The 21,236-nt window shown below is 43.2% G+C and overlaps 1 protein-coding gene across 3 annotated transcripts in view; it reads left to right on the forward strand.

The window, feature by feature from the left end:
• LOC135112344 (cell adhesion molecule Dscam2-like) overlaps positions 1–21,236 on the forward strand; it is a 145,323-nt gene that overhangs the window by 78,519 nt on the left and 45,568 nt on the right. For all 3 annotated transcript variants that reach the window (XR_010274280.1, XR_010274278.1, XM_064026702.1), the window contains exons 6-8: positions 14,856–15,012; positions 15,557–15,684; positions 19,481–19,641. Coding sequence is in view for 1 of the 3 variants with exons in the window: in XM_064026702.1 (XP_063882772.1) it covers positions 14,856–15,012; positions 15,557–15,684; positions 19,481–19,641 (446 nt within the window). In the remaining 2 variants the exon portion in view is untranslated. The remainder of the gene's footprint in view (positions 1–14,855; positions 15,013–15,556; positions 15,685–19,480; positions 19,642–21,236) is intronic.

Here is a 21,236-nt window from a genome sequence, read left to right on the forward strand (position 1 = left end):
GTATTGACCCCTGATTGTGAAGGGAGGTCTAAACACTTCCTTATATAGCACTAGTTTTCCTTTCTGTCATTTTTAGGGACTGGCAAAGTTGCTGGATAATTTTTTTTTTCCCCATTTTCCCTTGGCCAGAGTTCTTGTTGCGTAAAAGTATGAGGCAGTTCAGGTTTACAAGGTTTAATAATATTTGTGATATCATCCTTTTATATAATCACACTCTAGAGACGCGAGCCAATCGTGGGATGAAGAACAATGCAAAGTTAATGACAAACTGCCCCTCCTGGCTTTGAAAATATTGTAAGTCTTTTCTCCATGGAAGTGAGGAAGCGGAGGTGAAATACATCTATAGAAAGGACTTAAGGACTGGTACATTTAGTGAACCTTTTCTAATTTGCCTGTACCCAGAGCTATTATATAAAAGGTGTAAGGGTATTCAGGTATATATATGATCCAATTGCCTTTATTTGCTTCCTTTATTTAATCACAATCGATGAAAGAATTAGCAGCACAACATAACTTTCCTTCCCCAGTAAAAATGTTTGGTTATGCGGGAATAAGTGTATTTAGGATAACCCTTTCACTGTTATTTGTCACACCTCTCCTTAGTTACTATTCACTATAAGACACATTTAAATATTATACTGCCGAGAAACTGCATAACCCATTCTTTTTTTGTCACCATCTTTCTTGTAGGTGCTGAGAAAGACTCCATGTTTTGCTTTTTGCGCTGTGAATTGTTGCATGCCGTAGTGAAAGAGTTGGGGTAATTGTATCGTTTTCATTTCATTCCTTCATGCAGTCACGATGTCGAGACGCGAGGCAGTCGTGGAATGAAGAACTGTGCAGACTCATGACACACTTGCCCTCCTGCCTCCTGAAACACTGCAAGACTTTTCTCCACCACAGAGAGGAAGCGGAGATGAAATTGAGCCATAGAAAGAACTTTAAAAACTGGCATTTTCACTGAGCATTTATTTTTTTTCGTTTTTTTTTTCTTGCCAGAGCTTCTATCATATTAAAAAAAAAGGCAATTCAGGCATGCAACTTCTAAATATTTCTATTCTAACCCTCTATAAAATCACAATCCTGAAACGTAAAGCAATCGTGGGATCAAAAATTGAAGGACAATGCAAACCCAATGACGAACTGCCCCTCCTGCTTCTGAAAATATCGCAGGGTTTTTTCTTCAGCGCAACGAGGAAGCGGAGGTAAAATTTATCCAGAGAAAGACCTTTTAAGACTGGCACCTTATGTGGGCCTTTTTTTCTCCTTCTATCTTTTCACCCTCGACTGGATCTAGTACATCAAGAAGCGCGAGGCAATTCAAGTATAAATGATCTAATTGTTTTGATTCCAGCACTTTTCAAAATCACAGTCTTGACACGTAAACCAATCGTGTAAATGAATAACTGAATAGCAATGCAAACCCAATGACAAACTGACCCTCTTATACCTTCGAAAATATCACAACCTTTTTTTTCCACAGCAGCGAGGAAGCGAAGATAAAACTCACTCATAGAATAAAAAAAAAAAAAAAAAAAAACTCCATCTCCACAAACCAGAGAACTCAAGAGCAGTTTCCGATCCTCCTCTAATCCTCTTTCCCTTCTACTTGAACGCTTTTTTTCCCACGAGAGCATCACATCACCCCCTGCAACCGTAATGCCTTTTTAATTCCTCACTTCATTATCTTCCCTCTCTGCTGCGGGGAATCGTCACTTTTAATCCCTCCCACTCTACAACTGCCACGTGTAAAAATAGAAAACAAATGGAGGAAGCTGTCACGTGTTCCTGTATCCGCTTCTTCATTGGTTGGTTCTTTTTTTTTATTCTGTTTATTAATTCTTTAGCTGTTGTTGTTTTTTAAAGAGCGTAATGAAGGCAAGGGAGGGACATGGAAGAAGACCAGATAGGATTAATAGAGAGAGAGAGAGAGAGAGAGCTGACTTTCCTATCTTGCATTTACTTTCCTGTTCGATATTTTCACGTGCATAATTTCCTTTTCCTATTGTTTTTTTTTTTTCTTTTTCGCTGCCTTTTTATTTTCTTTAACCACCAAAAAAAACTACGAGGTTTGATAACAGTTTGTAAGATTAATGCCTAAGACGACCGTAACAAAGTGCTAAAGTGTTAAACTGAGAAAGAAAGTAATGATAATAATGATGAAGTTTATTCTTATTATTGTTGCAAAATGTACATAAATAAAAGTGAAAGGTGTGATTGTAGAGAGAGAGAGGAGAGAGAGAGAGAGAGAGAGAGAGAGAGAGAGAGAGAGAGAGAGAGAGAGAGAGAGAGGGTGCCCTGCTCATCACGAGGAGACAACCGCCCGTCCAAACATCACAGTCCCTTACGAGGGTGCTTCCCGTCTCTCTCATTCCACCAGTTGTGTGAAGACCCCGCCATTAGAGAGAGAGAGAGAGAGAGAGAGAGAGAGAGGAGAGAGAGAGAGAGAGAGAGAGAGGAGAGAGAGAGAGAGAGAGAGAGAAACTAAAAATCTATTCAGAACAATTACATATAATTTGGGGAGCACACCAATTTATTTCATTCAACGCACTCACACACACACACACACACACACACACACACACACACACACACACACACACACACACACACACAACAATTAGAGTTATGAAATATTTGAAATCAGTAGTTTTTCATTTTTACCTTTTTTACAATACCTAAATTTTTTTCCACATTCTTTTTATTCAGAATAGTTTTTCCTTCCCCAAAATTCCGCCGCCTTTTTTTTTGTTTATATAATTCAAGTTCACGGTATTTTTTACGTGCATTACTAGAATTTACACGTTATTGGTTAATTTTCTTTTCTTTTTTTACATAATCACCTCTTTTACGTCATTTCCCCACGTTTTACATTTCTACAATGCATCAAATCACAAAAACCTCATATTTTGGGCAAACATTTTCCCCCTCCACAACTTTTTTTTCCCCTCCCTCCCCTTCTCCCTCCCTCCCTCCCTCCCTGTCTCCCATCATCCATTATTTATATTTGAATTACAGTGTGTAACTCGTTTCTCACTTTAACAAAGGAAATATTATGGAGTTTGGGCGTAGCTGGGTATTGTTGAGGCAGCTGTCAGGACCAGACCAGCGAGCCTCCACTCTCCCGCTCTCCCTCTCTCCCTCTCTCCACCGCCTCCACTTCCACCAACACCTCCCGCTGCCCAGACTAGTTGCTATACATGGCCGGAGGGAAACAGGCAAACAGGGGAAACGGGGGGAAACAGAACTCACAACGCTTACCCTTGTTTAACTTGGTCTGTGTGTGTGTGTGTGTGTGTGTGTGTGTGTGTGTGTGTGTGTGTGTATACTTCCTCTATAGCCTGTCCTAGTCTCAATGTTTTTTTTTTATTTATTTATTTATTTTTTATTAGAATTTGTTCGTCTGTCTGTTTCCCTTGTTTATCTATGTCTGGCTGGCTCTCTCTCTCTCTCTCTCTCTCTCTCTCTCTCTCACTCTCTCTCTCCTCTCTCTCTCTCTCTCTCTCTCTCTCTCTCTCTCTCTCTCCTCTCTCTCTCCTCTCTCTCTCCTCTCTCTCTCTCTCTCTCTCTCTCTCCCCCCCTTTACCCAACCTCTCCACCTCATTAAATATTTCTTTCCATATCAACAAAACTTCCTTTTCCCTCGTGAGCCATATTTTACCTCCATATCATTTCCATTCCACCATTAACCCCTCTCGTCCTTCCTCTTCCCCCGCCTCCACCACCTCCTCCTCCTCCTCCTCCTCCCATTCTTTCCCTCACACCCGTCTTGAGGTCTTTGTATCCCTCACGCTCATATTTTTCCCTCGCGTCTTTAAGCAGCTTCTGTCCTTCCGTAAACAGGCGTGTGCCCTAAACCGCCTGCCTCTACCGGTACCAAAGACACGCCACACCCACCGCTTCCAGAAACTAGGTCGCGCTCGTAAAGGGGAAAAAAGAAGAGGGAAACAAGCACCGCATTCGCCTACTCACCGCGACACACACACACGCCAAGCGAATAAAAAAGGCCGCTAACTGTAAAAAAAAAATGCGGCTTTTATGGGGTTTTCTAAATGGAAGTATCCAGACTTGTGAACTGGTGGGCCTGGTGTAAGTCCTCGGGCGGTAACTCCTCCTCCTCTTCCTGTTCTTTTTGTTCGTCTTCCTTCTCTCTCTGTAGTCGTCATTCTCATCTTCCTGACTCCCTTCTACTTTTCATTTCCTTTTTTCTCGTTCTCTTTCTCGCTTTTATCCTCCTCCTCCTCCTGACTCCCTTTTACTTTTCATTATTTTTTTCTTTCTGTTTTGTTCATGTTCTCTATCTCTCTTACTTTCTTCTGTTCTTCATTTCCCTTCTCTTCTATCCTGTTTCTCGTTCTTGTTCTCTCTCCTACTCTCTTCTCTTCTATATATCTTCCTTCTTCTTCTGTTCATTTCTTTCTCTTTTTATTTTCTCTTTCTGTCTCCTCTTTTTTCTTCTATATATCTCCCTTCTTCTCTCATTCTCTTTTTTTATTTATTTTCCTTCTCTTCTTTCTTTTCTGCTGTATGACTCTCCCCTTCCCTTCCCTTCCCTTCCCTTCCTTCCTTCCTTCCTTCCTTCCTTCCTTCCTTCCTTCCTTCCTTCCTTCCTTCCTTCCTTCCTCTCCTTTCCCTCCATATTTTCATCCTCTTTCTCTCCCTTTCCCTTCCATCTCTCCCTCTTTCCTCTCTCACCATAACACTTTCTCGTCCCGATTCTCACCTTACTTCTCACTCTCTCTCCCTCCCTTCCTCCCTGTTTCTCTTTCTCCCTCCCTCTCTCCCTCCCTCTCTCCCTCCCTCTTCCTCCCTCCATCCCTCCCTCCCTCCACTTAACCAGCATATACGCAGCTTTATATTCTAGTTAGCTTGGAAAAACCGAAACACCACACACACACACACACACACACACACACACACACACACACACACACACACACACACACACACACACACACAGTAAACCTCCATCACGTAGGGATTCAGTTTACTCCCCCGTTTGTCTTCCCAGCGTTCTTGGGGAGTCGTATTGTGGGGAGTAAAATATTTAAAAGTGTAAGGGATAGCGTTGAAAGTTGTGGTGATGGTGGTAGTGGTGGTGGTGGTGGTGGTGGTGGTGGTTGTGGCAGTGATGGTGATATGCAAAGCTAGTCTATATATATCTCTCTCTCTCTCTCTCTCTCTCTCTCTCTCTCTCTCTCTCTCTCTCTCTCTCTCTCTCTCTCTCTCTCTCTCTCTCTCTCTCTCTAAGCTAGTCATTACCCAAGGAATCCCTCTCCTCCACCCTGGCTTACCTCAGTGTCTCCTGCAAGCCTTTTACTTCTCCCCTCTCCCCTTCCCCTCAACCTGCCCCTCCCTCCCCTTCCTCTCTTAACCCTTCACCATTTCCCTTAACCCTTCACCACTCTTCCTTTTCTTATTCCCTTTTTAGATTCTTCACTCTTTTCATTAGCTTTCTCCTTCTCTTTCTCTTTTCAAACTCTTCCTTTTTTTCCCCTCCCTTTTCTTTTCTCTTTTCAAACTCTTCCTCTCCTTCCCTTTTTCCCTTGCTTCATTTCTTTCCCTCCTCTTCCTCTCTTCAGCGTTTCTATCACCTCTTTCTCTTCCTCTTCCCTCTCGTTCTCCTCCATTCATTCCCCCAGTTCTTCTCTTTCTCATCTCTCCCCATTTTCATTCTCTCTCTCTCTCTCTCTCTCTCTCTCTCTCTCTCTCTCTCTCTCTCTCTCTCTCTCTCTCTCTCTCTCTCTCTCTCTCTCAATATACGAAACGCCAGCAGGAGAAAAGAGATTATGAAATATGTACTTTTTTTTATGAGTAGAAATAAAGAGAAACGGGAAGAAAGTTGTGTGAATATTAATTCAAAGAAGAATGAGATGAAAATACGCGTATATTTAAATAAAGACAAGAAAAAGAAAAAATAGAGAACGTACAGTAGAAGGAAGGGAAAAAGTAAGCATCATAGAAAAAGGAAATGAAAATACAAAGAAGAGGAAGAATATTGAATAAAAAAAAGGAAAAGAAAAAGAAAATATACCCACTCACACAGAAGATAAAACAGAGGGGATAAGGAAAAATGGAGAAAAATAACAGGAAAAATGAACTGAGGAGAAAAGTTGTGGAAAAATAATGAAAGAGAGAAAGATGAAATTTATTGGTAATGGAATCAGAGAGAGAGAGAGAGAGAGAGAGAGAGAGAGAGAGAGAGAGAGAGAGAGAGAGAGAGAGAGAGAGAGAGAGTTGAAATTGAGGTAATGCCATTAACTACTTTAATTTATTACCTCGAAAGAAAGAAAACAAAATAAAACACGAGAGATAATTTTAAAGGGCCAATTATTTTAGATGAACAAGAGTAAAAAATTGAGAGAGAGAGAGAGAGAGAGAGAGAGAGAGAGAGAGAGAGAGAGAGAGAGAGAGAGAGAGAGAGAGAGAGAGAGAGAGAGAGAGAGAGAGAGAGAGAGAGAATATTTGAAACCATGAGAAGGAAAGTTGAACGAGAAACAAGAAAAGGAAAAGAGGTGAAAAAAATGAGGAAAGAAAAGAAGAAAAAGAAGGCAAATTGAAAGAGAGAGAGAGAGAGAGAGAGAGAGAGAGAGAGAGAGAGAGAGAGAGAGAGAGAGAGAGAGAGAGAGAGAGAGAGAGAGAGAAATACAGTCATGTCAAAGGCAGACAGATTCATTCACCGACAATGGAGTACGTGCATCGCTTTCCTGGCCGCTATCTGCTGAAACCCAATACTACACACACACACACACACACACACACACACACACACACACACACACACACACACACACACACACACACACACACACACGTACACGCAGGATAATAAAAACCTCATTCACTTACGGAACACTCGCTTCGTTGAAACGTGAAAAAAATCTTGTTATTGGTTGAGTCGGGAGTGTTGGTCCTCATCCCCCCTCCCCACCCTCGCTCTCTCGTCTCTCTCCTCCCGCCCCCTTTACGTTTCAGGAGGGAGGGCGGGTGGAAGGGCGGGAGGAGGCTCAGCGGGAGGACTCAGCGGGGGGAGCGAGAGAGGTATTGTTGAGGAAGTGGCTGGCAACGAAATATGTGAAGGTTATTGGCTGGTTTTCGGGCGAGAAGTGACAGCATAATATTGTTGTTACTGACAGATGGCGCTGGTGTTCCCGTGCTTTCCTGGTCTCCCTTTGCTGCCTTCTCTTCTTGCTCCTCCTTCTTCTCTTGGTCTTCGTTTTCTTTCTTATCTTCAGTTCCTCATTCTCCTTCTCCTCCCTTTCCTCTTTTTCTAATTCAGGATTCTCGTTTTCTTTTTTTTGCATTTATCCTTCCTTCCAGTTTCTTCATCTTCCTCTTTCTCCTCCTCCTCCTCCTCTTCTTCCTCCTCCTCTTCCATGTCCTCCTCTTTCACCTCATCCTTCTCCTCCTTTTTATATTGTCTTTCTTTTTTTCACTTCCTTCTCTTCCTTTTCGTCTTCCTTCCCGCATTTACTCTTCACTCCTCCTCCTCCTTCTCTTCCTCCTCATCCATGTCCTCTTTCACTACTTCCTTCTCCTCCTTTTTGCATTGTCCCTCTTTTTTTTCACTTCCTCCTCTTCCTTTTCGTTTTCCTTCTCGCATTTACCCTTCCCCCCTTCTCCTCCTCTTACTCCTCCTCCTCCTCCTCCTACGCCTCCTCCAGGTACCATCACCAGGTCGCATGTCTCTTTGTAACACACTACCTTGCGCTACTGGTATTTGGCTCGCTAACACCACCACACTGCCACACGCCACCTCTCCCTCAGCCCTCCCCGTCCCATCTCACGCCGTCATGTCTGTACAGTTCACGCCACACACGCCACCTGCCTCACCGCACCTCTGCATGCCTTGGATTTTTACACGTAAGCTTCGTCTCTCTGTCACATAAAGTATCTTCTTTGTGTGTGTGTGTGTGTGTGTGTGTGTGTGTGTGTGTGTGTGTGTGTGTGTGTGATAATGTTTGTTGTGTTTTAGGTATGTTTTGTGTTGTCTGTTGTTTGTTGTAGCGTTCCTGTTACTTATACACACCTGTTTGCCACACAGACACACACACACACACACACACACACACACACACACACACACACACACACACACACACACACACACACACACACACACACACACACACACACACACACCTCAGAACCGTTGAAATTATGAAGCCTTTGGGAGAGATAAATTTTCATTGCTTTTTAATATCAACACACACACACACACACACACACACACACACACACACACACACACACACACACACACACACACACACACACACACACACACACACACTACCATAAACATTTGCATCTACACCTTCCCTCGTCCCTTGAAGTCCTTGAATGCTAGTGATGTGAAGGGGTCAGGGGTCAAGGGGCCACACACAAGCTACTGAGTTCTCTATGCTGCCAGGACACAACCACGGCCTGTCATTGCGCCTCCCTGCATCACACACACAGGTTTTGTCTGGAAGTGTCTTATATTTGTGTGTGTGAGAGTAATGGTTTGAGGCGGGTGTTGTTTGGGGTGCTCTGGGTATGTTTGTTGTTGTTGTTGTTGTTGTTGTTGTTGTTGTTTTCTTGTTTTTTTTGTTATTCTTTTCGTTCTTCTCCAAATTCTTTTACTTCTTGTTATTCTTCTTGTTCTTCATGTTTGTCTTTGTTCTTCATATTTTTTTGTTATTTTCTTGTTTTGTTCTTATTTTTTCTCGTTTACTGTTTTTGTTCTTGCTCTTGTTCCTGTGTTTTTTCTTGTTTTTTTCTTTGTTGTTGTTGTTGTTGTTGTTGTTGTTGCTTCTTCTTCTTCTTCTTCTTCTTCTTCTTCTTCTTCTTCTTCTTCTTCTTCTTCTTCTTCTTCTTCTTCTTCTTCTTCTTCTTCTTCTTCTTCTTCTTCTTCTTCTTCTTCTTCTTCTTCTTCTTCTTCTTCTTCTTCTTCTTCTTCTTCTTCTTCTTCTTCTTCTTCTTCTTCTTCTTCTTCTTCTTCTTCTTCTTCTTCTTCTTCTTCTTCTTCTTCTTCTTCTTCTTCTTCTTCTTCTTCTTCTTCTTCTTCTTCTTCTTCTTCTTCTTCTTCTTCTTCTTCTTCTTCTTCTTCTTCTTCTTCTTCTTCTTCTTCTTCTTCTTCTTCTTCTTCTTCTTCTTCTTCTTCTTCTTCTTCTTCTTCTTCTTCTTCTTCTTCTTCTCACCCATCTCTCCCATACATAAGGTTTTTCTCGCCATTAAAAGTTACCCATTCTGACTTGCGATGATTTTTGTCCTCAACTTTTGCATTTCTTCTTTCATCGAGGAATTTGCGTCATTAGGGAAGATTTATGCGTGGAAACCCCATAGCCAGGAGACAGACACGAGACTCACTGGCCTGCGTTCAGAAACACTTCGTTCTCCCGCCAAAACTGTTTTCAAAGGCCACAGAGATGATTAGCCAGCGTTCTCAAGAGTTTTCTCCCTTTAATGATGTGGATATCTTGTTAATCTGTCACTAGAACCATAAAAAAGTCCTTAAAAACTCGTGTAACTTCAACTAGAGCCTTTTGGAAGTAGTGGAGATGTGGCGTAAAAGTTTTCAGATATAACTGTTCTGAAACACTTGTGCGTCACATCTCCACTACTTTTTAAAGCCTTTAGTTGAAGTGGCACGGCTTTTCAAGGATGTTTTATGGTTCAAGTAACAGATTAACATGACTTCTACATTATGAACAGGAGAAACACTCTTAAGAACCTGGCTAATCGTCTCTCTGGTATTTGAAAACAGTCGTGGTGATCGAGAGAATGGTTTTAAATAATGAATGAACTAAATGGAAATTACCGTGAAAGTTTTATTGGGAATTCTTTATAGATGGCGTGAGAATATATTTTTTTTCGTGTGTGTGTGTGTGTGTGTGTGTGTGTGTGTGTGTGTGTGTGTGTGTGTGTGTGTGTGTGCGTGTGTCGTGTTCGTGCAGCCGCTTTCGTGTCGCGCCGTCATATTTTTCAGTGTCCTTTAAGTTCCACGTCATTAGCACCACCTGGAGGCCACACGCAGCCAGCCAGGCCAGGTGAGGTGAGGTGAGGCGAGGTGAGGTGAGGTGAGGTGAGGTGAGGTCACGGGGGTTCTGTTCGCGTCTCGGAAACACCATTGAAAACTTGAGAACTTTGCCTTCAAGTTCACACATTCCAGTTCACTTACTGCTGCACATTCCCTCCCCCATTCCCTTTTTCCTCTCCTCCTCCTCCTCCTCCTCCTCCTCCTCCTCCTCCTCTTCTTCCTCACACTCCTCCGACTCCTTAACCCTTTCCTACTTTTTGTTTTTCGTGTCTTTTTCTCTCCTTTCCTGCATCTTCACACTCCTCTTCCTTCTCTCCTTGCCCCTTCTGCAGTTTCCTCTCATTTAATTCTAACTTGCTTTTCCATCTCATTCCTTTCTTCGCTTTTTCTTTCACATTCGTTATCTTTCACTTTCCCTTCTTCTATTCACTCTTACCTCTCATCCTTCCCTCGTTATTTTCATCCTTGCTTCGTTGCTTCTTGTATCTCTCCTCCTTCTCTCCTCCTTTCTCCTTTTTTCTTATTTGTAAGCTTGCACACTTCTTCCCTTCATTCCTTCTCTCCTTCCTTCCTAAACTTCACATCACTTTCTTTTTCTTTTCCTTCATTCCTTTCCTTCTGCAACATCACACCTCTTTCTTTTTCCTTATTATTTTTCTCCTAACCTTCATATTCCACCTCCTCTCCTTTCCACTCATTCGCTTCCTACCCCACACATCCCTCCTTCCTTCCTTTCCATCACTTCCTCTAATCCTTACATTCCCTCTCTCCCTCCCATTCCTTCACTCATTTCTTTCTTCCTTCCTTCCCTTCCCACTCCGTTCCTCTCTTTCATGTCTCAATCTCATAACCCCATCACCTCCATACCCTCAAATTTCCCTCTTTTACCCTCCCAGCCTGCCAGCCCTCCATCTCCCTCACCCTCCCTCACCCTTCCTGCTCCTCTGCCAGACTTCCCGGCACCAGGGAGAAGAGTAATTCGCCTCGGAAGTGAGCCGTGCCAACTTCAGTGAGAAAATATAGCGGCACCTCAAGTTTCCAGCGATGATCTTTCAGTGGAGCATCTGGAGGAGGGTGCGTCAGGATGGGTGGAGTAGTGGGGGCGGGGTGGAGGGTTGGGATGGCTTGAGGTTGAGTGGAGGGTTAGTGGAGGGTTAGCGGATGGTCTTGAAGGTGGAGGAAGCTTGTGGAGGGTACTGGAGCGGTTAGGGATGGTTGTGGATGGCTAGGTGCAATTAAATTGGAGATGGAGTTGAAGGATGGATGGATGGATGGATGGAAAGGTTTGAGGGTTGGAACGAGGTGGATGGAGAGAGTGAGGGGGTCCTGGTGGGGTGGAGTAAAGGTGGAAGGAGTTAGTGGTGGTGGGGAGTAACTGGTGGATTCTGGGAGGCTGTAGAGGTGGATGGGGGAGTTAGTTTTGGGTCTTGGGGGTTGGGGTGGATGGGTGGAGACTATTGAAGATGGAGGTGGAGGATAACTGAGATGGGAGTGGAGTGGGGAGTTAGTGAAGGGACTTGGGAGGGTGGGGAGATGGAGGTGGGAGATTAGTGAATAGTCTGATAGGGCTGGAGAAAGTCTGACGTGGGTTGGGGTTGGTTGGCTGGGGTGGAGGGAGTAAGAAGGTCACCCCCAACCACCTCCCGCCCCTCACCAGCACAGCCCAGACTTTGCAAACTTCACAAAGGGTTCACTCTGGGGCGCCGCGGCCTGCCATGGCTGTCTCCTTCCTCACGCTCCTCAAAACACTCCCAAAAATGGCGCCAGCTTGAAGACTTGCCGGAGCGTGAAGGAGAGGGAGGAATAGAGGGTAATGTGGTAGCGGTGAGAGAGAGAGAGAGAGAGAGAGAGAGAGAGAGAGAGAGAGAGAGAGAGAGAGAGAGAGAGAGAGAGAGAGAGAGAGAGAAGTGGGAGGTAAATGTGCAATGAACCTGAAATGACTCTATTGTGAAAAGGAAAGAGAGAATAAGAAGGAAGAGAAAGATGAGAAAGGAGAATAGTGTGTGTGTGTGTGTGTGTGTGTGTGTGTGTGTGTGTGTGTGTGTGTGTGTGTGTTACTGGGAAATAAAAGAGAAGTGTTTCCTCTACAGCATTATTCTCTCATGCCATGCTGAGGACTGTTACCCACCGTTCCATTCCCTAATAGAACGAGAATGATAACCAGTCGAGCATAGCCAATCTTCTACCTGAGTTATTTTCATACTCCTCTTTTGAAACAGCTCAAGTCGTAGAGGAGAGAGAAAGAGAAGCAAGTAGAGAGTTTGAGAGTGTACCATTGAAAGCGATGAAAGAGTGAAAATGGCAGTTGACTCTTGCATTAGGAAGGAGGACAGAATACGAGTGAGAGGAAAGTAGAAAGTTCTGTGAGGGAATTGCCTTTGTAAAATGAGAGTGGCTGCAATTTCCTTGAGCACAGTTTGCATAGAGATGCATCTACCCGGCGGGAGAAAGAGAGGAGGACTTGAGAGAAGGTTTATAGATGCAATGAAAGAAGACATGCTGAGGAAGGCGCAGATGTGGAGGAAAATGCTGGAAATGGATCTATCTGGCGGGACAGAGAGAAGAGGACTTAAGGTTTATAGATGGAGTGAAAGAAGACCTGTTTATAATGGGTGTGACTGACCAAGGTGCTGACGATTGAGCGTTGGGGAAGGTTTGATCCGCTGTGTCGACCTTAGCAGAGAAGCAGACGTAGAAGAAGAAGAGATAATTTAGACAGCCTGAGTGAACACATGGGGCAGGAAAAGGATGCAATAAAGAGGCGGGAAAAAGATGCTGCAGCTACTACCGGTACCTCTGAGTGAATACGTGAGGAGGGCGAGGAAGGCAATGAAGAGACGGAAAGAGGAATGCTACACCTACTGACGGCGCTTTTTCCCTCCCTCCCAAGCGTCACACGTCGTTTCTCTCACCCTCTTAAACCTCACACACCCCTATTCTCACCCTCCCGAGTCTCACACCCCGCTTCTCTCACCCTTTCAATCCTCACACGTAGCTTTTCTCACCTCCCAAGTCTCACACTCTCACACTCACAAACCTCACACTCTTTCCAGTTCTCAATCATCCATTCTCAGTGAATTAACGTGTTTAGAGTGACCCGGCCAATTTTCTTGTGTTATGTTATCACCTCCAAGCTCACGACCTGCACACTTCTGCCTCTGCTCTGCTCGGGGGTAAGGTGCTGGGAAAAGGAGCGAGTGCCAAGTGCAGGATGCTTGTAAGGACGTTGGACAGGTTAAGGATAGTGAGACATGTGTAGGATATTTTGTTTAGGATTGGAAAATGGCCAGGATATTTTTAAAGGATGCTTGTGAGGATGTCCACTGGTTTAAGGATTATTGGGATGGTGAAGGATGCCTCGTCTAACATAGTAGCAGGATGTGTGGCAGCGTGGGATTGGAAAGGATCTAGAGGTAGGATATATGTTACAGTGCAAGGATGGAAGGATCTGCGTTATTGGGAGATGAAGTAGAGGAAAAGGAAACGGAGGAGGAGAAGGCAAAGGAGGAGGAGGGGAAGAAGAAGAAGAAGAAGAACAACAACAACAGCAACAACAGCGTTCAACAACAACAACAACAACAACAACAAAAACAACGTTCAACAACAACAACAACAACAACAACGTTCAACAACAACAACAACAACAACAACAACAACAACAAAAGGAAAATAAAAAGACAAAGACAAACAACAACAACAACAACAACAACAACAACAACACGAAGAAGAAACAGCAACAGAAAAGAAGAAGAAGAAAGAAAGAAGAAGAAGAAGAAGAAGAAGAAGAAGAAGAAGAAGAAGAAGAAGAAGAAGAAGAAGAAGACCACTCCCGCCACACTCCTGCCTCACCTTCCTTCCCTAATCCCTTCTCGGAAAATTCACGGATCTTTTATAAGACTTAAGGGATTAATTACGTGCAGGTAGCTGAGTTGGCGCCTCGCAACCTGGAGGGGGAGAGGCAAGGAGGGAGGGTGGCAGTGGGAGAGGGGAAAAGGGGGAAGGGGAAAGGGAAATGACTCTGGTTTCATTTTTTCCTCATGTCCAAGATGGAGTGTGTGTGTGTGTGTGTGTGTGTGTGTGTGTGTGTGTGTGTGTGTGTTATGGTTGATGGAGGAGGAGGAGGAGAAGGGAAGGGAAGGGAAGGGAAGGGAGAAAAGAACACGAAAGATAGAACAGGAGGAAACAGAAGATGAATGACGAGGGAAAAAAAAGATGTAAGGTAAAAGAAAGGAGAAGGAAGGGAAAACAGGAAATGGAGAGAGAGAGAGAGAGAGAGAGAGAGAGAGAGAGAGAGAGAGAGAGAGAGAGAGAGAGAGAGAGAGAGAGAGAGAGAGAGGGGGGCAGCACAAACCAGAGAATCGAGGAAGTAGGAAATGCATTAGGAAGAGAAGGAATAGGAGGAGAGGGAAGAGTAGGAGGAAGAAAAAAAGAGGAGGAAGAGGAAGAAGAAAACCGCAGACATAGATAGCAATGAAAATAATAATAGTAACTTTATAGAGAGAGAGAGAGAGAGAGAGAGAGAGAGAGAGAGAGAGAGAGAGAGAGAGAGAGATAAGAAGGAATTGGCTATTAAACAGAGTGGCCGAAGAATGGAATGGACTCAGTAATCAGATTGTTAGCACTGAGTCATTAGGAAGCTTTAAAAATTTAGACATATGAGAAATTTAGACATAATGAGAAAAGAAGGGGAAAAAAAAAGAGAAGAAAACTAAGGGAATAACAATTCATACCCTAACAGTTTCTAACATGGACAATAGGTACGTACAAGGGCTGCCACGTGTAGGCCTGATGGCTTCTTGCATCTTCCTTTATGTTCTCTTCTCTTCTTCTGCAGGTGGGGCTCTTATCCAGGCAGCATGGGCGTGGGGCTTGGTGATCGCCGCTCCCTCCCGCCCACGCCCGGATCTGCAGTGCTGGTGATCGAGGCCGCCCACGCTGCAGACGCCCACCCCTATACCTGCACCGCCAACAACTCATTAGGCATTGACCAGGTGTGTGTGTGTGTGTGTGTGTGTGTGTGTGTGTGTGTGTGTGTGTGTGTGTTTTGTTTGTGATGATGGTGGTGATGGTGCTGGTAGTAGTGGTTATGGTTGTGGTGGTAGTGGTGGTGGTAGTAGTAGTAGTAGTAGTAGTAGTAGTAGTAGCAGTAGAAGTAGGAGTAGAAGATTAATAACAATGATAACAACAGCAGCAGCACCACCACCACCACCACCAACAACAACAACAACAACAACAACAACAACAACAACAACAACAGCAACAACAACGAGGGAATACAACAACATTAAAAATAGTAGCAGCACCAGCAACAGCAGCAGCAGTAGCAGCAACAGGAGCAGTAGTAATAGTAATAGTAGCAGTAGCAGCAGCAGCAACACCACCACCACCACCAAAATTATGACCAAAAAAATAACCAATCACAAAAAAGCACCACACAATACACCAACAATCATAAAAAAAACAAACACAATAATGCTAACCTAACCTAACCTAACCTAACCTAACCTTCCTACCTGTCCGTCTGTGTATCTGCAGGTGAGCGTGGACGTGGAGGTGGAGTCCCGTCTCACCGTCACCGTCACTCCCAGTTCCCTCACGGCTGATCTCGGGGGCACAGCTACCTTCGCCTGCACTGTGTCTGACCCCGCTGCCTCCGTGTCCTGGTAAAGAAATCCTGCATCTCTTTCTTATCCTGTATCTCGTCACTTGCAATTAGTACATTTAAATTTCAATCCATTTAATCCTTTGACTGCCACTTGGTACACCTTTCCTTACTTACCAGTTACTTTGAGACATCTTTACTTGTTCTGCAGCCTTATCCGGGCTTGGAAGTGGGAAGAAATTGCAAAATGTATTCGTTTTTATCGCTAACTTTCTTGTAGATGCTTATAAGGACTTTACGCATTGCTTCTGGTGCTGCTAATTATTTCATGTCGCAGAGAAAGGGTTAATTTGTAGTTTTCAGTGTTTCAGTTGTTTTATTCTTTTAAATTTAAACTAGACCTTATTTTTGTTATTTTTGTACTCTTAGTTTTAACCAATGCCAGTATTTATGTGTAGTTTTATAATGCTGAGTTGTCGCGGCGCCATGTTCAAAAATTTTAATCACTTCATTTCGCTTCACTCGCTCTTGTGTTGATTGATTCTACTTACGTTGTTATCAGTGGGAAAGTTGGAGGAGGAGGAGCAGGAGCAGGAGGAGGGAGAGAGGAATAGAGTAAGAAGCAGAAGACACACATTCTCTGTTCACGTTCTTACTAATGGGAGGGTTGCAGGGAGAGGAGGAGGAGGAGGAACAGAAGAGAGTAAGAGAGAAATAGAGGAGGATGTAAAAGAAGAAGAAGGGGATGCTAATATTACTTTTATGCAATTATCATTTTATTTATGCATATTTTTAGGTCTGATTCTGTTTTTATTTACTGTTTATTGTTCTGTATTGTTTATTTTGTAAGGAAAAGCTGTTATAATTTGTTTACACCTTATGACTACTACTACTACTACTACTACTACTACTACTACTACTACTACTACTACTACTACTACTACTACTACTACTACTACTACTACTACTCCTTGTTCTGTACGTTAATATTATTGATGTTGGTTGTTGTTCTTCTGGGCTTCTTCTTTCTCCTTTTTTCTTTTTTGTGTTCCTCGTTCTCGTTCTTGTTCTTGTTTTCGTTTTCCTTCTCTTCCTCTACCTCCTCCTCCTCCTCCTCCTCCTCCTCCTCCGCATTCTCCAGTTCTTCACTCCCTTTTCCTTCTTTTATCTGTATTTCTTCCTGTCCTCTTCTCCCTTCAGTGTATCTCCCCCTCTCCTTCCTCTATTTTTTCGTCTCTCTCTCTCTCTCTCTCTCTCTCTCTCTCTCTCTCTCTCTCTCTCTCTCTCTCTCTCTCTCTCTCTCTCTCTCTCTCTCTCTCTCTCTCTCTCTCTCTCTCTCTCTCTCTCTCTCTCCTAAAAGTCTCTTCTTTTTGGTTTACTCGCTACGGACTTTCTGAATCTTTTTGGAATCCTCCTCCTCCTCCTCCTCCTCCTCCTCCTCCTCCTCCTCCTCCTCCTCCTCCTCCTCCTCCTCCTCCTCGTCCTCTCACACCAAAGGCTCTTCCATTTCCAGTACACTAAAGGTACGCTGTTTCTCTCTCTCTCTCTCTCTCTCTCTCTCTCTCTCTCTCTCTCTCTCTCTCTCTCTCTCTCTCTCTCTCTCTCTCTCTCTCTCTCTCTCTCTCTCTCTCTCTCTCTCTCTCTCTCTCTCTCTCTCTCTCTCTCTCTCTCTCTCTCTCTCTTGTCTTCTTCATATTACTTTCTCTCATTCCTTCTCTATCTCTCACTGTCTCTGTTTCTCTTCCCCTCTCCTTCTTTTCACTCTTGTCTCCCCCTCTCTCCCATCTCCCCTCTCCCTTCTCAGAATGGTATTACTGATTCTTTCTCCCTTCTTTTTTCCTACCCTTTATTTTTCGTCTTCGCTCTTAATTTACTCAATATTGGAGTCCCCTTGTTCCCTCCCCCTCACCTCCTCTCCCCCTAGTTCCAGTTTTTCCTCCTCCTCCTCCTCCTCTCTACCTCCCCTCCTATTTTTACTCACATCATCCTCCTTGTGCCTTTTACCTGTACCACTTCAGGGTCACACGGTACGTATATGTACCTCCCCTTAGGAACAGTTAACGGTACAAAGTTTTTTTTTTTCATCTACTTAACTTTTTTCTTCCTCTGATTGTGTCATTAGATAGTAAGTTGGTCAGTGTGTGTGTGTGTGTGTGTGTGTGTGTGTGTGTGTTTTGGAATGTAGTGCTAATTATTTGTTTCTCTGCTGCTCTCTCTCTCTCTCTCTCTCTCTCTCTCTCTCTCTCTCTCTCTCTCTCTCTCTCTCTCTCTCTCTCTCTCTCTCTCTCTCTCTCTCTCTCTCTCTCTCTCTCTCTCTCTCTCTCAGTGGGTATGTAAATGACAGCAATGGTTATAAGGACGGTAAAAAGTAAAAGAAAGAAGAAACAATAAAACGATAAAACGAAAGAAAAACAAAAGAATGATGAAAAGAATTATATGAAAAAAAGATCACAAAGATAAAAGTAAAAATAGAATGAAAAGATAAATCAAAAGAGGAAAAAAAAAGAAAAAAAAGCAGGTAAAATAATGTCCTTATCTTACCTGCCCATTTAACCCTTTCACTCCCGCGGTTTGCCTTTGCCAACTCACACTGGAACACTGAAAGAAAAAGAAAAAGAAAGAGAAAAAAAACGAAACTGCCTTCATGAACACTGCGGGGAAGAGACAGAATGGAAGGCTAATTTCTTCTCTTCTAAGCTACAGGGCTGTTAAGAGACTACTGTGGGGGGGAGTCTAAAAATTTGGCAGTCATCTCTTTCCCTGCTTCGCTCGTCTTCTGTAAAACTCGTGTAGAAAATGTAGTTTGGATGGACAGATAGAGTAAAAAATAAATAAGAGGTTAGTTTTGTATAGTCTACGCTGCAAAAAAAAAATAGTTTACGTGCTTTGGTACAAGTAATAAGTGCCTGAAGAGTTGCAGGGGATTATGGGAGAAAATGTGTAGCAGTGAAAGGGTTATGGGAGGAATGGTGCAGTAGTAGTTGGGGAAATGGGTGATTACAACACACTTATCCTGCAATTCTGGGTTATCTTTCTGACCTTTCTTTTGGGACTGGCGCCTCCGTGGGTCGTTCTCTCTCTCTCTCTCTCTCTCTCTCTCTCTCTCTCTCTCTCTCTCTCTCTCTCTCTCTCTCTCTCTCTCTCTCTCTCTCTCTCTCTGTTGGCCGGTGCCTCCGTTAGATATAAAGAAAGCAATATCTCCCTTCCTTTCTCGGCGTGTGGAGTGATGTTGAGGGAAATAAGGATGAGATTTCAAGCCGAGAATGTACAAGTGAGGGTGCCTTTACTGTTCGCAGACTAAGGAGATGAGATTGAGAGATACAAGGCTAGTGTCCTCTCCCTTCCTAAGTCTGCTTATGGAGTACCGTTGAGGGAAGGCTGAGATTTCAAAGTGGAGTATGTACAAATGAGGAAGCTTTTACTGTTTGAGGAATAAGATGAGATTGAGAGATACAAGGGTAGTGTCCTCTCCCTTCCTGAGTCTCTGCGTGTGGAGTAGTGCTGAGGCAAATAAGGGTGAGATTTCAAAGTGGAGAATTGTACAAATGAACGAGATTTTATGGTCTAAAGATGGTGAGATTCAAAGACAGAAAGGATTATAGTTTATGAACAGTGCAGAGCTAACCAGTGTTCTCATTCTTCTATTCCTTTTATTGGTAAAGTCTAGAACAACCTGCCTTTTTCTATATTACCTTCTATCAATATATTCAATCTTTCATTCCTTTTTACTCATAAACTCTGGAACTCCCTGCCTGTTTCTGTATTTCTTCCTATCATTATTTTCAACCTTTCATTCCTTCCATTTCGTTTGGCAGTGAAAACCTTAATTATACAGGTGCGTCTTCCCCCTCCTCCAGGTACTACAACGGGTCCCCGGTGGTGGGTAGCGGGCGCGTGGTGGCGGCAGGGCGGCAGCTGATTGTGTCCGGCGTGACTCACGACGACCCGGGGATGTACCAGTGCCAGGCTGTCAGGAGGTCACAGGCCGCCCAACACGCCGCTCAACTGCTGCTAGGAGGTACGGACGGCTATACTCTCTCTCTCTCTCTCTCTCTCTCTCTCTCTCTCTCTCTCTCTCTCTCTCTCTCTCTCTCTCAGTCGTTGGGTACTTTCTCTCTTTCTTCCTCATGTTTTGTCATATGTATTTAATTTCTTTATTATTTTATTTTTCCTCTCGACTAAGATTTTTTTTTTATTATATATTCTTTATTTTCTTATCTCGCCGTTTTTTTCCTGTAACACTTTTGTAGTATTTCTTTTTTTATATTTCGTATTATGTAATCGTATGTAATCCTTTTGTCCCCTTTCCCTATTTCCCTATTTTCCTTTTGTCTTTCTTCTTTTCTTTTTCCCCTTATTTCCAATGTTTGTCGTAATCTTTTTTCCTTTCCTAACTCATCTGTAATATTTCTGCCTCACGCTTCGCCTAACGTAATTTTTTTCCTTCTTTCCTTCATTTTTATATTTTCCCTCTCCTCCTTTCTTCTCCTGTAACTTTCATCGTCTTTTTTTTCCTAATTTCTAATGTTTGTAATTTTATTTTCCGAAACTTTTTTTTATATAATTTCTACATGCAGTGTAATCGTTTCCCTTTTCGTATTTCTTTTTTTTGTTTTCCTTTCACTAAGATTTTTTTTTATAAATCTCATCTTTTTTCCTTATTTTTTTTGTCTCGTCATTATTTTCCCTTTCTTAACTCTTTTGTAGCACTTTTTTCCTCTTCCTTCGCCTTATGTAATTCTTTCCTCCTTTTCCCCCATTTTTCTCTTTCCCTCTCATTCATCCTTCGTCTTTCTTTTCACTATCTCGAAAGCGTTATTTTTTTTCCCTTTTCTAACTATTTTGTTGCAATTTCCCTTTTACCTCACCTATAACAATCCTGTTTCCCTCTTTTTCTATATTTCCTCCTATCATTCGTCGCCTTTTTCTTTCCTTCCTTCCTTCCTTCCTTTTTCTTAACTCTTTCGCTGCATTTCTTTTCATCCATCCTCTTACGTAATCTTTCCCTGTTCCTCCCTTTTCTTATCTCTCATCCTTTCTTATCTTGTAATCCTTTCCCTAATTTTCACATTCCCCTCTCATCCTTCATCTCTTGTTATCCTCTCCCTTCATTCTCTCCCACGGACGCTCCCAAACCCTCCTTACCGCCTCCCTCCTTCCTCCTGCTTGTTCCTTCTCTTCTCCTCTCCTGACGCAGCAACCAGTCCCCGCCCTCTCCCTTTCCCCTGTGTCTCCCAAACTCTCACTTCCTGATTCAGCATTTCTTCTCCGCCCCTCTCACTTTGAAGGCATCAGCTCTCTCTTCTCTCCCTCGTTACTTGCCTCGAGGTTCATCTGCCCTCATCCTTGTCAGTTCTTTCTCTCCTTATCTTGTTTTCCCTTCCCCACACACTCACACACACACACACACACACAGGGAAAGAGAAACACAGAGATACACATACATGCTTTCTTTCTCTCTCTCTCTCTCTCTCTCTCTCTCTCTCTCTCTCTCTCTCTCTCTCTCTCTCTCTCTCTGGTTTTCCTCTATCCTTTTCTTGTGTTTTTTTTATCTACTTTACTGTTTTTTTCTTTTTCGTATTGTTTTCCTTCTTCTTTTATTGTTGATGTTTT

The sequence above is a fragment of the Scylla paramamosain genome, chromosome 23 (assembly GCF_035594125.1).
Source record: "Scylla paramamosain isolate STU-SP2022 chromosome 23, ASM3559412v1, whole genome shotgun sequence".
NCBI lineage: Eukaryota > Metazoa > Arthropoda > Malacostraca > Decapoda > Portunidae > Scylla > Scylla paramamosain.